This window comes from Labeo rohita, chromosome 7 (genome assembly GCF_022985175.1).
Source record: "Labeo rohita strain BAU-BD-2019 chromosome 7, IGBB_LRoh.1.0, whole genome shotgun sequence".
Lineage (NCBI taxonomy): Eukaryota > Metazoa > Chordata > Actinopteri > Cypriniformes > Cyprinidae > Labeo > Labeo rohita.
The window spans coordinates 17,811,393-17,831,000 of NC_066875.1; the positions used below are offsets into that span (position 1 = coordinate 17,811,393).

A 19,608-nucleotide genomic window follows, 5' to 3' on the forward strand; every position below is an offset into this window, starting at 1 on the left:
CATATTTCTCTTAAAATATTAATTTGTGTGTATTTATATATACATAATAATTACACAGTACACACACGCATATATATTAGGGAAACCTAAACTTTTATTTTGTATGTGATTAATTGTTTGACAGCACTAGTTGATATATTAAAAACATTTATATATAACATCAATTAAATGAATATAAATATACACATGGAAATACATGTAAATATTTTCAAAATATATACTGTATGTGTGTGTATTTATATAGGCACAATAAACATAAACAGTACATACTGTACACATATATTATGTAAACAACAACTTTTATTTTGGATGCGATTAATTGCGATTAATCATTTGATAGCACTAGACTGGGGAACACACATTTCCCTCAATAAACTCCTAATTTGCTGCTTATTAATAATTAGTAAGGTACTTGTTAAGTTTAGGTATGGATCTAAAATATGGTCATACAGAACAAGGCATTAATATGTGCTTTATAACAGACTTTATATACAGTAGTGTATAAATAGATTATGCCAAAATTCTCTACAAAGACTATGAAGTTCTGCAGACGCAGATGACGTGTGGGCCTAAGAATGACTCATAACACAAGATGTGTGCGGACAACGTACCCATAACTCCCTCTGCGGTGTTGACTGGTGGGGTGTGAGATGCGGTGACGAAGGGTGAGGTGCTGGCACTGCCGCGGTGGAAGCTGGACATGGGTGGCAGGCTAGCGTTGATGTCTGTGGGCGACACCGAGTGTGGTGGGTAGTTCTGTGAAAAAAGAGGAACAGAACCATTTTTTAGTTTTATACATGGTAATACTACGGTTTGTATTTGATCTGATCCCACTGATTCTCACCAGGCGGTCGTGTGAGTGCAGGTTGCTGTAGTTTCCAGACTGTGGCATGTGAGATGAAGATCCTCCCAGCATTCCCCCATAGCCTGGCTGACTGATCCCACTGGATGAGTTCCACGGGTCAGAGGAATTGTGGGTCCCATCTGATTAAGAGACAAAGGACGTTAAAAACACAAAAATTATCTTCACTTTCTAGCTTTAATGTAAGTTACTTTGTGAGTGAGACTGAGGTGACATTAATGTGATCAACAATGCTGATAAGCAAAGAAAAACACAACACAGTTTGATATGTGAGCCGAAGCCTGACCCCCACACTCCTTACACTGGATAGAGGATGTCAAATAGACCGGCCTCTCTTTAAGTCTGCTTTTACACTTGAGTCGGAGCCAAACGCTGAGCGCAGCTGAGATAACATTCAGCCAGCCGCAGCTCACTTGCTTCCGCCTCAACTTTTAAAGAAGAAATTCCTCACAGCCCGAAACACACGGCTTGAAATGGCCATATAATTTTTATCAGTCCAGATTGGCAAAGCTAGAACACGCATGGTTGGTTTACTACCTGCGTCTGTGAAGTCGGTAGCATGATAGGCAGTGAGTGAAACGTAAAGAGATGGCTTCCCAATTGCGTAAAAGAAAAAAAAAGGTTCAAAGCGTGAGCTAGGAAGCGGTTTGATATGTTTAGGGTTTGAAAATGTTTATAGAACTAAAGGTGAATGGAAGAAGATTCGGCTATTGACAAAATATGAAATTAGCATGAATCATACATGTGAGACGTTAATTAACTCAGCCCACAATTTCTAAGATGCACATCTGTAACATCCAAAGCAATATTCAATGTTTACTTAATGTTTTATAGGGGTTAATTTAGTGTTTGGCCTGAATACAAGTACATGAATGCAAATGCATTTAGCTACAAAAGCTCAATTTCATGTGTTATGAAATATATCAGAACACAACGCAATGCTATAGTGTGCATTATCATCTTATTCAAGTCCCCTGCATCTGAGTAAGCATACCTTCCTACTATATAGTAGGTGAAAAGAGTAGTATTTTTTGAATTCATAGTATGCATGAAACAGTAGGTGCAAAAATATTTGAATGACCTACTTTTTCTGCCGAAATTCTGAAGAGGACACTTTACTATCCCATGAAGTCACGGAAGAGTTGTGAAAAGAAGTGATGCAACTGACACCACAGGTATATGACAATGTCAACATGGCAGATGTTGAACATCTAGATTTCATCCATACTATATAGAAAGTACTTTTTAATGATTGTAAATTTTGCTCCTCATCAAATTTAGCACCTACTCCGACTCAGTACGCGATCTCAAACGGACTGTTTATTCATTAAAGTGCAGTTTATCAGCAAGGTTACATCAATATATAACTCATAGACAACACAACAAGTTTAATAGCAAACATATCTGATGATATATTCACTACCTCTCGTACTGGGTTTGTCAGCATAACACTAATGCAAGAAAGTATGTGATATGCATGTATAGTGCAACTAAATCAAATGTTTGCAATGCTGTGCTCAAGCATTTATGTCTGCACTGCATTCATACAGCGAGCGAAAGTACGAAATCGCTCATAACTCCTAAATCATCAATCGCAGGCTCAGGTGACTTATGTCGTTGGACAAAATGCATTTCAATTCACTGTCGCAAAAGGGTGCCAAAACTTTCGAAAGGGGCAGGGCCACTTTTAGTAAAACGCCTGTAACTCCTGAACGGAATGAGATATCTTCACCAAACTCAGAACACTTAAGTAAGAGCTCAATAGGAGGACACAGGAAAGCATGGAGCTTGGCCACTTGGTGGCACTATAAGAGACAAAAAAAAAACAAACATAAAAATGGCTATACTTTCACAACCACTTGTCCTACCAACATGAAAATCGGTATGCACGGTCTAGGTCTGAAGCGCCACAGTTATGTACAGGGTCATTTGTGTATCTCAAAAAACATGGCTACCATTAGCAGACGAATTTTGAGCACCTGTTAGACAAGGTTAACAGAGGCCAATCGGTACGAAACTCAGTGGGCCCGTTTGTGAGAAATTTGTAAGAAATCTGCTACTGGGGGGGTTATATCACATTTTTCAAGGGCGTAAATTATTGTACATTTCAGAACTCCTCATTCCGAACAACTTTGCCTCTAGAATCACTGCTGTCAATCAAATAATTTGTTAAATGATTGAAACTACTTCTGCAACCTAGTCCTAGGTTTTTCAGTCAATCTGGAAAAAAAACACTGCAGTACAATTCTCTGGACTCTCTAGGCCAATAATTATCAAAAAAACTTAGAAATTTACCCTTTGAGAAGCTATAAGGGGGTTGTTTAGAAAAGGGGCCTGTTCAAATTTACCCAAAATCCTATAAAGCCTAAAGAAAAATTCAAAACTTCACGAAACCTGCTGAGCACATGCAAACAGGGATTCTAAACAAGCATGCAAAGTTTTAAGGGGATCGGACCACAGATGGCGCTATAACGGTCATAAATGTCAAAATCCATAATATTTCTATGGTAAATTACCTGGATTTGCCAAAAATGCAAAATCATTGGTTTGGATGGTTACAGGCTTGCTAAATAATGTATTTTTTTATATGTGCTTAAATTCCTTAAAGCGCTTGAAACCCAGTAATCGCTGCTTGCAGCTATGTTTATATAAATGCTTCTGACATTAAAAAAACAAAACAGCTTCCTTTAGAAAGTCAAAATGGAAAAATAACAAAAAATGACTTAAAATGATCATGACTGACCGAAGAAAGTGCTTGCAAACATACTGCTGGGCGGTTTGGGGGATGGGTAGGATGGAGAGTCTCTGTTGAAGTCATCTGAGCTGGGAGATGGTGCATACACCTGCAAATAGAAAAACAAAATCAGATATTACGATTGAGAACAACTGCTTACAGACAGGTGTGAAGGAATGTAAACTGGTGATTTTGTAATTTCTATAAAACAAAGCGACCATGGTACAGGCACGCTCATGTCATTAAGCGCATCCTCATACCCTCGGTCTAATTCACACATACCATGAAACCTGACTGCATAATGAAACAAACAATGCAATGCAATGCATATGGCCAATTTACACATTCTTTGATGTAACAGATGGCTAATTTAGAAGTCTTATAAAAAAAAAAAAAAGGGAGGATTATCTGCAGCGTAATGTGCGCTTCAGCGCTTAATTGTAATATAATGACAATGACATGCATGCCCGCCGAACAAAAGCATCAAAACAAATGGATTAATATGCGAGGGCGAGAGCGTTAGGGTGCATATGTGTTTGTGTTTATGCAAGTGTATTTTAGGAGTTGTGGGGTTGGATCGGGTCGGGCCAGTGGAGCAGTGGTTACAGCTGCAGAAGTGCCCATTCCAGTAGAGGAGGATCAAAGGCATGAGGCTACAGCCCAGTAATGTGGCTCTCTCAGTTCATCTGCTCCAGATGGGACAAAACTTCTCAGAGGGAGAGAGAAAACACTAGCATGTATGGCACGAAAGTGAACGCTAGGTAAACATGTAAACAAAGAGAGTCTCGCTCATTATCCGTCATTAAGCGAGACTCGCTCGGGCCTTCGCTTTCAGGTGTCAGTGTCACCTGTCGTTTAAATTCCTCCCAGCGAGGACCCGACTGCATCGTCATGTCTGTAAGAACCAATCCCTGTAACGCAGAGCAGATGTGCAGGCCAATGTGTTTCAAGTTACTTTAAGTTAAACACAACCTCTCCCTCTGCTCAACATCACAGCAACGTTTATTCTTTAAATAAAATTAAACTGCATGATATAATGTTAACGCTCTCTAGAAACACTAGACGCTTGATACAAGTGTATAAAAGGGTCTAAAAATTTAGAATAAATGTTAACGCTTTATAATAAGGTTCATTAGTTAGCATTAGTTAACTACTTTAGTAAACATGAACTAAGAATGAACAATACTTCTACAGCATTTATGCTAACACTTTAAAATAAGATGTCATTTGTTACGTACGTATTAACCAATATGGACAATGAACCATACATTTATTACATTTTTTATTCATCTTTGTTAGGTTAATAAAAATACAGTTGATCATTGTTAGTTGATGTAGTCCACAGTACATTAAGTAATGTTAACAAACACAACTTGTGATTTTTAAAATGCATTAGTAAATGCTGAAATTAACATCAACTGAGATTAATAAATGCTGAAGTATTGTTCATTCTTAGTTAACTAATGTAGTTAAGTAATGTTAACTAATGAACCTAATTATAAGGTGTTACCACATTTATTGATCGGTTAATGTAAATTTCAACATTTACTTTTATTCAAGTCATTATACATCATTATTCCAAAACTAGTTAATGCACTGTGAATTAACTAACAATGAATGTTTTTTCAGTAACATTAACAAAGACGAATAAACACTGTAATAAATGTATTGCTCATAGTTCATTCATTAACTAACATTAACTAATAAAAACCTTATTGTAAAGCGTTACCGAATAAATATAATTATTTGCCCTGACAATAATTTTTTCTGTTCTTTACTAAATTACATAATACATCATAAAATCTTAAATTTCTCTAAAATGGTTAATGACATTTTACTAATAATTTGTTTTTTTTTACGACAAATTAGTGACTTATCACTATTAATGATCTACATTTGACATTTAATAAAATATATCTGTGTCAGGATATAAACATTATTCTTTACTAAATTACATAATACATTATAAAATCAGAAATTAGTTTTAATTATTTTTAATCATTAATCCATAATTATAGAAATCACACTGAAGTGAAATAGTGACCAAAACAGAAATGTAAAATAAAATGTACATTTAAATATATATATAAAAAATGCATTGTCAATTATTGTAGTAATTTGAATCAAATATTAATTGCATTTAATTTCCATTGCTAGATCCCCCTTCTCATTAATATTTCAGATGTACGCAGATCCCCTTCATCACACACACACGCAAGCACACGGCTGCAGCATGTCATGACACACTCTGCATTACGATCAACATCTAAAGCCTTTCAGTCAGCTTAGCCAGCTGTGTGCGGCCGGGCACCTTGCTGAGGCGGCAGTACGTGCCCATGTGATTGGCAGTGAGTGTGTTCATAAGCTGCTGCGGCGGGCTCCCGTGGGTGTGCAGGCGCACACATGTGACCCCGGCGCTGGAAGTCCCCTGGTGATCTCAGGTTAGGGCGGCGTGGGAGAGGGGCCTTTGTCTCCGCCTCATGGCTCAATGGGCAGCATATGGCAGCGGATAATGCTAATTGTCTGCTTTACCCCGAGCTAACCAGTCGACCCGTTAATAAACCTTCCTAAACACCGGCGCCCCGCTCCACCACCAGGATAGAGAATGAAAGAAAGCTCGAGAGAAAGAGCAAAGGAAACGCTTCCTTTGACCGGGGCTTTAATTAGGAAGCTGTCAGTTATTCACGACCCTCTGATCTAAACACGTTTAAAAGACTTTTTTCCCTTCATTGTTCTTTTTTAAAATATTAAATGCGGGCTGTGTCAAGATTTAGTTAGAGGTGTACATTTAGAGCTCCCGAACTTTTTAAGAATCATTTCTAGCGATCGCAATCACAGATTTAAAATTCACTGATATTTTTGTAGCCGCAACAACCCTGTGTATGGTTTCCAAAAAGACAAAAGTCACCTCAAGCTGTTATTAAAATATAGTCACGAGCAAAAAGCAATATAAATAGCATTTTTTCCAGTTCCTGTGTGAGTAAATGGAGACGAAGGCTCACGCTGATGAGTGAAATGAGTTTTTCTCTCTTTTTTCTCGCCTGTCACACCTTCCTTTGATCTGAAAACCACATCCATCACAACAACACTCGGAAAAACCACTAAACTGTCAACATATGGATAAGCCCAATGACAACAGTGAAAGAGGCAGGGAATAGAGAGAGAGAGAAATGATTACGGAGGGAAAAAAAAAAGGCCGAACAACAGACAAACCCACAAGGACGGGCTCAGTGCAGAGGGACCGCGAGTGACAAGAAAATATCCTGCCTCTGCATGTCACTTGTTTGGAGTCGGATCGCGGCCCGAGGGCCTTCCTTTTCAACTCCCATCTAACACACTTATCAAGGCGAAAAGGCACGCTACTCGCGCACAATGAGCCCCTATTGAACACAGCAGCTCTGTCCTGAAGGGACACGTTTTGACTTTTAAAGCCAAGTCTGTCTACAAAGAGCAGACGGTAAAAGTTTGAAAGTTAAAAGCATTTTGTTCCTCACAGATACAGGTGGAAGCCTTTCGAGAGCAGAAAAACAACACGCACGTTTGCTTTGAACAACTACAGACGAGCGACGCTGACTCATTATGCGAAGTTTCAACCAGAACAAAACCTTCAAAAAGGCCCAGTATGTATCTGAAATAAAAAAAGGCAGCAGAACACCACATTAGCCCTGTAAATCTTAAAGGAAAAGCTACCACCTTATACAAACACTTCCAAATGTATAAAGCGAGAACAGCAGAGAGGAAATAAAATACTTCGCACGTCATAAACGGACCCAATCAAAGCCGGGGAGGCCGCTTGCCCTGCAGGGCCCGGCTATAAAACTATTGGTACCAGCCTGACATTCAAACAAATCAATGTGACTTTTATCTTTGTTGATGCTCACAGCATCTGACATTTAATAAATAAATAATATCTGTGTGCCAAGATATAAATAAAGCAACACAAGGAAGGGTTTATTGGGCATTTACCCACTGCTTTGGATCATAAAGCTCAACTCTGACCCGAGTGAGCCACATGCTCCTCATTTTCTCTTTCCTCCCAGCCTGCATTACAAGGCTGGAAATACTTAATATAAAAAGATCAAAGTGAGCTTTGTGGTGCAGGAACAAAGAGATCTGTCATAATGGCCTACGAGGAAAGCTAACTCTGGACTCTGTCAGATGACCTCAAAAGAAGTGAAAACACAAGCTGGGGTCTCGCGTTTGTCCCCAGAAACCATCGGGAGTGAAACATTCTACAAAGTTGTGCAAACACGATTACTGCCGCCCTTGTTAAAAGCAGCATTAATAATGCGAATAGCAAATTTAATAAGCAAGCTCTTATTAAATGGGTAAGAGGATCGTTGTTAAATTCATCAAACAGATGGAGAAATCTCTAGAGCCCCACGGAGACACTGAGAGAAAGACATCAGGGGAATCTACTGGAAACTTTTTCCTCTCTGCTGAAGTTGTGCGTTCAGCGCTTCGCATTGTCTGGGGAGCAGAGACTCACTTTAAGGAAGTAGGTGGAACATTCAGCTCCCCCTCAGCACACATGTTTACTTGGCCATCTAATTCAGGTCATACCATAGATATTTTTATATAGCTAATTACACAAAGCACTACAAACTAAGCCAAAAAGGAAGTATTAGTCACATTTATCTAGGTTATGAAGGATAAGTTTGTTCCTAAAATACATCCAAGTTTTTCTCTTTACGTGAATTATTTTTACACATGAGGTCATTTAGCAGATTTTAGGTAAACTCAAACAAGTGCAGTTTTGAAGGTTCGAGGCGCCACCTCCTCTTTCTCACAAGCCCGTAGCACCAATCCAATCGTCAAGCACCTGACAAACGTTCAGCACGCACGCACACGAGCGTTCACACGGACAGCCACACGCAGACAGGCAAACAGGCATCGTGAGAGGCACCCAGAAATCAAAGGGCCTGTGGTGGAGAGGTTTAGGAGTCCCATCAGGATTCCTGTAGAGAGAAGAATGCCTGGCTGATTAAAAACAGATGGAGAAACAGCGATGCTGCAGCTCTGAGCTCAATCTGCAAACAGGAAAGTCAAACCTCAACAGACAGACTCTCTTCCTTAATCATTCCCAGACTCCCACTTGTTATTATTGTGAACCCGTCTCAGCAAAGTGGCCGCTCAGAGCTCACGGTGAGCCACAAGCACAACCAGCATCACTCAGACAACTACCAATACACAAAAAAAAATCTGACAGTTATGCCAAACAAGTGCGTTTTGATCAAGAAAACAACGACAGGCTTGCAGAAGTGTCACTTTGCATCTAAAATTCATTTGTATTTAGATACTCAGTTTTTAATTCACATTCTGAGAGACTTTTAAAACTCTACGGCAGTTGAAAAGCGCACTTTGTAAACTGCAAATTAAAGTAAATGTTGACCCAGCTCAGACTGAGGTAATGGAAACACAGTCAGCAGTCACACACACACATACACGAGCAAAGCCGAGAGCGACGAGACCCTCAACTCAGTTTCTACACACTGAACAGACACGGCTCACCACTCCATTAAACCCGACAGCCCACCGCGCGCATGAAAAACATGTTTACTTATACACATTTTCCTCTGGGGAGAGAAGGCACTCACCGATTTTCCGTTGTAGTAATACATGCTGCCCATTCCAGGCACGGGGTAGGCGCAATACATGATAAAAGCCTCAGCGATACTGGGAAAGACGTGGAGCCTGATACGGAGGATCTCTTTTCAACAACCCGCTCCCTACACATACATCCACCCGCTGCACAAGGGACTAATTCCTTCAGTGCTGGCCCCTTACACATGGATCTACTCACAGACAACTTATGCAAAGCAGGACCGTACCAACTCGGCCGGCAGCGAGGGGGGGGGGAGGTGGCTTAGGGGAGGAGAAGGAGGAGGACGGACCAATACCCAGAGCTAGGCTCCCCTAAAGCCTCGTAAGTGCTGAGGCAAAGAGAGGAGGGGGGACATGGAGGATAAAGAGCGAGGGAGGGGTGGAAAACAAATGAGTAAGTGGATTGACTTGTACTTTTAAAAAAAAAAAGAGAGAGACAGAAAGGAAATTAGAATGGTGGGTTTTTAGTGCAAAAAAAAAGGGGCAGAACGAAACGCTGAAATGACTGTTATGTTAATTTACCTGTTGATCCTTGTCTGTTCTTTTATAAGCAAACAGAAAATGAAATGAAACATTAAACGCTATAGTTTAGACGAGCATGCAAACACAAAAACACAAACACACACTGGTCTAAATCCTGAGCTGATTAATCTTTTTAGTGATTATTGTTTTTCTTTTATTGAGGGGTTGGATTGAGGGTACGGAGAGGATTGCGTCAATAATCTTGTAAATGAAAAAAAAAGTTAGGGATAACTCTGTAACAGTAATACAGCAATATATTAAATATATATAATAGTAATACTACTAAATGCTATAAAAATAAAATAAAAGCGACAGTAAAAACATTTATGTTACAAAAGATTTGAACTTCATCTAAGAATCCTGAAAAATTTATGTGACCCTGGACCACAAAGTAGCACGGGTATATCTGTATCAATAGCCAACAACAGATTGTATGGGTCAAAATCATCAATTTTTCTTTTATACCAAAAATCATTAGGATATTAAGAAAAGATCACGTTCTATGAAGATATTTTGTACATTTCCAGATGTAAATATATCAAAACTTTTTTAATAAGTAATATGCATTGCTAAGAACTTCACCTGGACAACTTTAAAGGCGATTTTCTCAATATTTTGATTTTTTTGCACCCTCACATTCCAGATTTTCAAATATTTTCCTATCCAAACAAACCATGGAAAGCTTATTTATTCAGCTTTCAGATGATGTATAAATCTCAACAAAAAAAAAGACTGATTTTGTGGTCCATATATATCAGCTTCCACAAAAACATTAAACAGCACAACCGTTTTAAACATTGGTAATAATAAGAAATGTTTCCTGAGCAGCAAATTAGCATTTCAGAATGATTTCTGAAGGATCATGTGACACTAAAAACTGGAGTAATGGCTGATGAAAATTTAGCTTTGCCATCACAGGTATAAATTAAATAATTAAACAAAATATTCAATGTACAAATGCAGTATTGTTGTGTAATAGAGCCAAAATATATATATAATAATAGTCAATGGTGATTCACAATAAGAGCCATTTTTAGTACTGATAATATTACGATTCGACCATGCATGTCTCATGCCATGCACTTGTTTGTCCTTAACCAAGTCTCGCTCGAATGTTGCGACCTGTGGCTGTTGTTTTAATAGTCCCCCACAGTGGCGTGACAGCAAACACAGAGAGCTGTTGAACACATCCAACAGCTGCAGAGGGGCCGAGCCTGACGTCAAGCACAGAGCAATGACGCTCCACTTCCTCACACATCCCCTCCTCTCGCTATCATTGTACCCGCTGCTCCCCTTCCTGGGCCTCTTGCCCATAGACCAAGGGGGCGGTAGGGTACACAACCCAAATAACAGGCGCGCTGGGGGTGGGAGAAGAGAATAAGGGGAAAGAAGGGAAAATGAAGGGAAATGGGAGGGTGGAAGTGGAAGAGAGGCGAAAGAAAAAGGCTGGACTCAGTCATTGAGAATGAATGGACAGGGGTTCAAAAATAGACGGGGAGGCCGAGGTCGTCCACGTGCTGTGAACACGCTGACCTGTAGCGCCATCGGTCTCTTTAAAGCCCACTCGGGCCCGCTCCTTTCATGTCTGTCACTGCAGGCTTCCCAGTCCAAACACCGTCCCATTCACAACATTATTGTTATGGAAAGATGAAAGCCTTCCCAGAAAACGATACTTTATTATGCTTTCCCCTCTAATTCTATTATTATTTATTCTCTTTTCTTCTCCGAGTGAGACTCTTTCAAATGTGTCCAAGGTGGTTGAGATCGACAGGCTGGTACCACTTTAAACCTGGAGCCGTTTCAAGTCGATTCTTTAGGAGAGAGACGGCCGTGATGGAGGAATGCTCGAAGGCTCCATAAAACAAATCCAGATAAAGAATGCACTGCTGGGAGGAAAAGAACATGCAAAAAATAATGGAAGAGACAAATGAAAAGGGACAGAAATGAAATCGCAAATCACGGACACATGTCCGGAGAGTTCGCAACGCGTGTTTGCTTTGTTCTCGTAAGACTTCCACACAGCTGCCACACATAACTTCGTTTCGATCACCACTGTGAAAATAACCCATCATTGGTGAGTTTCGTTGAACATAAACTTTAACGCCGCTGGTTACATTTAGTTACTAGGTAGATACAACACGATAAAGTGACTTTTTGCTTCAGCCTTCTAGAAGAACGACAACACATTTTGTCAGCTCCTATTTCAGATGCGCTGTTCTGAATAACTCCGCCCACAGTGACATTTGATCGATCAAGCATTTTTGTCTTGTTTTTCAGTTAAAAAAAATGGTCAGATATATATTTAGAATTTTCTTTTTTTTTTTAGATTTTTAGTGTTTTAAACAATAATTTAAAAACTATTTAAATGAGCTATTTTCTGTTTTAATAATGTATTAAAAGCAACCACTTAAAGTCTTCAGTGTCACATTATCATTCAGAAATCATTCTAATATGCTGATCTAGTGCTCAAGAAACTTTTCTTATTATTATCAATGTTTGTTAAAATTTCATTTTGTGTAAATTTTTTTTCAGGATCGATGACTAAGAAGTTCTAAAAAAGAGAATTTATATGAAACTGAAAACTTAAAATAGAAATATCTTTTAAACAATTTAATGCATCCTCAATGAATAAAAGCATTAATTTCTTTCCAGTTAAAAAAAGCATATAAACCACAAAAGTTTGAATGGTAGTGTACTGTTATATATGTATGTATACACACATACATACACACACACACACGTGCTTCAGACAGAAACACAATGCATTAAGAGCCAGGGGGTGATAACTTTCTGAATTTTAAAACTTATTTAACTTATTTTGTCTTCTGGGAAACATGTAAGTATCTTCTGGAGCTTCTGAAGGGCAGTACTAAATGAAAAAAAACAAAGATATTTAGGCAAAATAAGAAAAATGTACACATCTTCATTCTGTTCAAAAGTTTTCACCCCCCGGTTCTTAAAGATTTGTTTCTCTCTGGAGCATCAGTGAGTGTTTGAACCTTCTGTAATAGTCGCATATGAGTCCCACAGTTGACCTCAGTGTGAAAAGATGGATTTCAAAATCATACAATCATTGTTGGAAAGGTTTCAAATACACAAAACTGCTCAAAAAAAAACAAAAACAGTACTAAAAAAAGAAATAACATGCATTTTGCATGATCCCTCTTATTTTGGTAAAATAATTTATATTTTGCAGATTCCACAATGTGTGTGTAAACTTTTGACCTCAACTGTACATATCATTTTTTACTTAAAACAAAACACTGATGAAAAGCACTGTATTTTGCTTTTAGTGAGGGCACCAAACTTAACTCTGTAAACTTAATGCACCGCACAGTCGAGACACACCTGGTTAAGACAGTGTTAAGCCAACCCAGTTCTTCATCGCAGCACAGATGCAGGAGGTTTGGGATTCACCTGTACTGATTGTGTGGATTATGGAGTTAAAATGTAATAGGTGCTGCAGACAGTCTGTCCCACTAATCAATCTGAAAACGAGACACTTCCACATCAACATCCCCACACACATCCCACGCCTGCAAATTAGAAACATGCAGAACGCTCATCTCAGCCCATACAAGCTAATTTAACATCTTCGTGTTTCTATAAGGCCATTCATCACAACACATTAGGAGGAAAATCTCTCTCCACAGGTCTCGTGGGCTTATGAGCATTCTGTTATGTGCTTGTAATGATTAATGCTTCCCTGCCCGAGGACAACGCCGAGACAAAACACACAAAAAAGACGACACGAACATTATATTAGAATAACACCGGTATTTAGCGAGCATCTCCTCCAGACATGATAAATCCACCAGGGCCCTTTCATCAGGGTTCAGGAGAGAGCTTCAGCTTTTGATGCCGTCTTACATGTCTGGGCCAACGCAACAGGTCTTCATCCAATTACGGCGTACCTGACATCTAGCAAGGCAAAAGCAGCTACACCCATTTACCTGACTTGCACCTACATTCACAGCCCACAGTGACACCTTCTCTACATGTGACATCTGCTGTCTGCTGACCTACAACCGGCACGTCTGGGGCTCACGTGCAGGCTGCGATCCAGCCAGGTAAATCAAGCCAGTGTGGCTTAAATTAGCTCGACTTTAAACACATCACATCTTAAGTTAATCAGCTCTGACTGCTGACAGAGCACGCTCTTAAAGTGACCACAGCTGTGAGGATGTATGTTTACGCAAAATACAAGTAAAATGTATTTATCTAAATGTGGGTCTAAATTAGCACTTTTCTGTGCAGTTTTCTTGTACTCTATCTGTAGATGAAAGACGCACATGTCTCTTCTCTTTTGTGGGCTTCATGATTTAAAGCTCTGAAGTCTGAGGTATATTTCAGCAGCCTAAACAGATAAAGAGACTGGTTCCCTCGTCCTAAACTGATAAAGAGGTGGACATGTCTCTGTTCAGCATCAGACTCAAACCAGGAACATCTATCTAATCACTTATCTGATGAGCTCATATCCTTTTAGACACACACACATACACACAAACACACAGATTTACCTACGCATTTAAATAAGGATATGCTATAGACTTCTTTTTTAATGTACAAACTAGTTTCATCAAAAGTTGATAGTAAAAATAAAAGGTAATGACAGAGATGTACAGTTGAGGTCAAAATTTACATACACCTTGCAGAATCTGCAAAATGTATATTTTTTTTTTAAACAAAAATAAGAGGGATTATACAAAATGCATGTTGTTTTTTATTTAGTACTGACCTGAATAAAATATTTCACATAAAAGACATTTACATATAGTCCACAAGAGAAATAATAGCTGAATTTATAAAAATGACCCAATTCAAAAGTTTGCATACGGCTGAATCTTAATACTGTGTTGTTACCTGAATGATCCACAGCTGTTTTTTTTTTGTTTAGTGATAGTTGTTCATGAGTCCTTTGTCCTGAACAGTTAAACTGCCCGCTGTTCATCAGGAAAATCCTTCAGGTTCCACAAATTCTTTGTTTTTTCAGCATTTTTGTGTATTTGAACCCTTTCCAAAAATGACTGTATTTTGAGATCAATTTTTCAACACTGTGGATAAACTGAGGGACTCATATGTAACTATTAGAGAAGGTTCAAATGCTCACTGATGCTCCAGAAGAAAAATGATGCATTAAGAGCCAGGGGTGTAAACTTTTGAACATAATGAAGATACCTTTTTCTTATTTTGCCTAAATATCATACTTTTTTCATTTAGTACTGGCCTTCAGAAGCTACAGAAGATACATGTTGCATAGATCTTCAAATTCCAAAAGTTTTCACCCCCCGGCTCTAAATGCATCGTGTTTCCTTCTGAAGCATCAGTGAGCGTTTGAAATAAAAAAATAAATAAATAAATAAAATAGCCTGATTAGTTTAGTTTTTTCTGTGGGATTGAAAATGCTATTCAAGTATTGAGAAAGTGGACTTTTCCACACTTCATTTCTTCCAGTCAATTTTGTATAGTATAGCTACATAAACACTGACCCACACACACATACACTGACCCAGTGCACTGCCCTCTGCTGGCAGGATTATGACCTGATGGCCTAGAGGACAAACCCCACACAGACACATGGGTTAAAAGTGGGACATAATGAGTCTAAATATCAGATGAGTTTGGAAGGAAGTGGAATGTCTAAAGATCAAGAGAGCTATTAAAAGCTACAGGTTACAGGATACCGTCTGAACACGTGGGTCATGGAAGGAACAGAACAACCTTAGAGACGGAGAGCACATGACTGTAAGCTCAGAGATATCAAACCAAATGTGCCTTTTATTTTATACCACCAGCCGCAGAATATGCTTTTTAAAACAGAGATGTGAGGCCTTAAAAACCCAGCGCTGAGGAAATACAAAAGAGAACAGAGATTTTCTCCAGAACAAAGAGCAGTGGCCACATGAAAGACCTACATCAAACTGTACTGTTATTCTTTACAGAGCTTTAGTGGGGCCTTTTATCCCAAGGCATGTCCAACTACACAGGGTCTTCACTGCCAGGTTGTGACCTTGCATTAGAGGCAGGGGGTTCAAAGAGAGTGGGCAAAAAAAAGAAGGAGGGGGAAACAACCCAGCACACAAAAAGCCCAATGTGGCGTTGGTGATCTGCATCAGCTTGCACGGCCTGTAGGTGGCTGTCTAGTCAAAAATGCAAGATGTATCTTCTGAATGGTGGAGCTCCAGTCAAGCTGACATCTCCGAGCTTTGGGCGCTAGTCTCGTGTCCTTGTCGCCACAGTGGATCATAACCTTCTTCTCACTTCTCTCCTGGTGCTCGTTTCCTCGCTAAGTGCAACTTCTGCCCGAGCGCGGGTGCCTGAGCGATCTGTCAAGAGCAAATGACAATCTTTTTTGTCATTCACAGCCAGCGTTCTCGCATGCAAAAGGCCCCGAAGGAAGGCGAGTGCTCCCTGCTGCTTTCTCTCTTTGCCTCTTTTCCTTTCGCTCTCTCTCTCCTCCGATCATCTCTTCTGGGCTGAACATCGGCGCCCCGGTGCAGGCAGTGTCACATCAAACAGTCGTGCCCGTGACAAGGGTGTTTAAAAAAAGCCTGGCTATTTACACATATAGGCTGCAGCTCCAGGCTCTCCGCCAAGTATAAATCTCCCACAAGATGCAGTTACTTGCCCAAAGTCATGAGGCCGTCCAACCGCCTTTGACTCTTTTTCTCCCTCTGTGGCTGTCAGGAGGGCTGGGGTCCTTCAGCACAGGTGCCCACACAGCTGCCTGACAGCATAGCTGCCGCTGCGCCAGACGCACATGCAGACTGCAGAACACGCGTCTGCCACGCTCACAGGCTAGCAAAGCACCCAACCTTCAGACATTTCTAAAAACACTAGCAGCCGATAAAGCAAGTTAGCTAGATAGCATACGCTAAAACTGATAAGAATTGCACTCATGTCTTGGGCTTAAGGTGTGACGTTTAATGCGATAATCCAATGATTTAATTGAATAAAAATATAAACTGCACATTTTACAGTGAAACACAGCACTGTGTTCAATTACACATGAGCAGCTCAAAATGACAGTGCTTTGTCAGGGCTCTACAGTGCATTTGCGACTGAAAACTACTGCGTGCGAGCACCAGTGCGACTGTCCCGATCAACATATTTGTGTTTGCACTGAGGGGAGCTTCAAAGGTTTCTACATGTTTTTGCAACGTTGAGTAACGTATCACAGACAAATCTCATAATCCTTTCATAAACAAAGTGCAGAGAGAGTGTAAATAAGAGATTCACTGTGCACTGTATAGAACAACATTGATTAGAATGGAACTTTCATCACGATGAACTAAGATGAGTGACAGCTTTTAATGATTTTTAAGGGAGTTGTAAATGAGATATTGATTTAATGCAACAGTTAAACAAACAAGAAGTTAATATTAAGTGACTTACATTGTCTGACTGTAACACTATTTATTCATTCATAAAAAAAACACTGCTGTATAATCTAGTGAGTTAATGATTTAATTTCCCATTCATAAAGACAGTCACTTGCTTTCTTCCTAAAAATGAATCAGCTGTTCGAACGAATCAAATGAATGAATGATTCAGTAATTAAATCAGTTTTAGTTTCATTTTTTAAAGTATCTTTTCAGTTATTTAAATCATTTAATATTTCTATATTCAAAGTTTTATATTTAAAACATTAAATCTCAACATGAATTTATGAATTTGATTGCACTCATGCCACCTCTAAGCCTCATTAAACATATGAAAATATACCTACAAGCCACTTTTGTCTTGCCACCTCTGTAGTGCAAATAATTTTAATACTGATTTTATTTGATTGGTAACTTATTCTTATTCTACTTGTTCTTATTCTGTTGTTTTAATCAGAAAATTTTAAAAGCTTATATATATATATATATATATATATTAAATAAAAGATGACATACTTTTAATAAAGTTAGAAAAATGGCATTACAAAGGTAAAAACAAAATTCCCCTGTAAATCACTTTTAAGGAGTCAAATATCACCTTGTAATGGGAAGGCAAATTTTTTTTTTTTGATTTATGTTTGGCCTTTTTCCCTTTATTACGATAGGACAGATCATAGCTGACAGCAAGCGAAGTGGGAGAGAGAGAAGGGGGCGGGATCGGGAAAGATCCTCGAGCCGGGATTCGAACTCGGGACGCCCGTAGCTCAACGGCGCTGTATGTTGACGCGATGTCCACAAGGCTATCGGTGCCGTCAGGAAGGCTAATTTTTGATCCGCTTTTTTGATTATTGATTAGAAGCTGCTCCTAAAATTTTCACTGTGCTCCCACATTTTTTAAGTAAAAATAACCATAGAAAAGCCCAGTTTGCAGTAAATACAGCTCCACATGGTGGCTATTTTACTAAAACTAAAACCATAAACAACACATTTTAGCAAACATTTTTATTTTAATATCTGAAATATTTAAAAAATTATTTAATTTTAGCTATTTGCCAAAGAAACATTTTAACCCCCGTTTAGTTTAACTTACTAAAATATACACTATATAGACAAAAAAGGACCAAAACACACCAAAATTACTAAAACGTAAATGTAAAATGTAAATAAAAAGTAAAACTAAAAATGAACTCTAAATATTAATTATTAATACAAACTTCAATAATATATCAAATGACACTAATTCCTTATTTTCATGTGTACTGAAGCAACAAATCACAATTTGATTTTTCCCAAAAGTGTTCTTCCCTACTTATGTCTAATCTTTAAGTGTTTAGCGACTGAATAAGCAACATCCGCTATTTTTCTCTAAACCTCTTCCTGCAGTTCAAGGGTTAACACGGTTCCCTCATCTTCCCAAAACAGCAAGTACACAAATCAAACACGGTTATAAATATTTGTACGTCCCCAATCTGCTGCCATGTCTTATTTAGGGCTTTATGTCGTAAAGCATGCCCTTGCTGCTCCAAAAAGGAGCGGATGTTATTCCATAAATATTTACATCTATACGTAAACTGCGCCGATCCATCAGCCGCGTTGCGTTTAAAAAAAGTGATGAGCTGGTAAGAGGTAAATAGTTAAAGTATTTTTAGGTGAGTTGGGGGTTGTATTCCCTGCGGAGGGCCTGATGATGGGAAGCATTGTGTTCATTTTGTTTATCAAGCAGCTCTACGGGCCTCTAGTGGGGCTCGTCTGCTTACACAAGCAAAAGCTTTCAGAGGCATCTGCAGCTGCAAGCCCACTGTACAGGTACCCTGCAGACTGCATGCGCGCACACACACGTACACACAGCTGCCCCAGCTACCCTACGTGGCTCTGCAGGTGCACCTGTGCCGAGGCTACCAGCGCTCTTTATTCTCACTTCTAGGTCTTCGACATCTCTTGTCCAGTGATGACGACCGATGGCTGTCAACAAATGCCGTTCCACGCAAACCATGTTTTCAACCATTCATATTTTTATGCAAATTGTGGGATATTGTGGTAAAAAATGTTGGATGGCAACACCAACATGAGATTAAAATTCCACCGTGCACCAAAAACTACAACAAAAACACCAGAATAAATTCATAGAAATACATTATTAATGTAATAAAGTTAATGTCTACATTACCTGGGTTTTGATTCATGAATTTACGTAAAATATTCCATAAAAATGCTGGATGTAAACACCAACATGAGTAAAAACATATCTAAAATGCACATAAAATCAAATCCTACGATGCGCATCCAAAAAAGTCACATGACTTTTCCTCATACTATTCGTTGTCACTCTCAAGCCCATGTGTACAGTGCATGTGATGTAAATTTAATCATAAAATCAGTGTTAACATACTGTACATGTACAGGCAGAAATTTTCTAACCATGTGTACTCTGCATGCTCAACTTGGACAGGACGCCTTGAATTTTTCTGCACTTTCACAGTCAATACAAACAAAACTGAGAAAAA

General features: G+C 39.0%; 1 protein-coding gene across 10 annotated transcripts in view; it reads right to left on the reverse strand.

The window, feature by feature from the left end:
- Positions 1-19,608, reverse strand: part of tcf12 (transcription factor 12) — a 146,514-nt gene that overhangs the window by 25,740 nt on the left and 101,166 nt on the right. For 8 of the 10 annotated variants that reach the window (XM_051115187.1, XM_051115185.1, XM_051115192.1 and 5 more), the window contains exons 9-11: positions 3,606-3,705; positions 845-984; positions 612-756 (exon numbers count right to left, since the gene is read on the reverse strand). In XM_051115187.1, coding sequence (XP_050971144.1) covers positions 612-756; positions 845-984; positions 3,606-3,705 — 385 coding nt within the window. Of the gene's footprint in view, positions 1-611; positions 757-844; positions 985-3,605; positions 3,706-9,193; positions 9,400-19,608 lie in introns of those variants that run through there. The other 2 variants (XM_051115193.1, XM_051115195.1) reach the window with 2 other exon arrangements.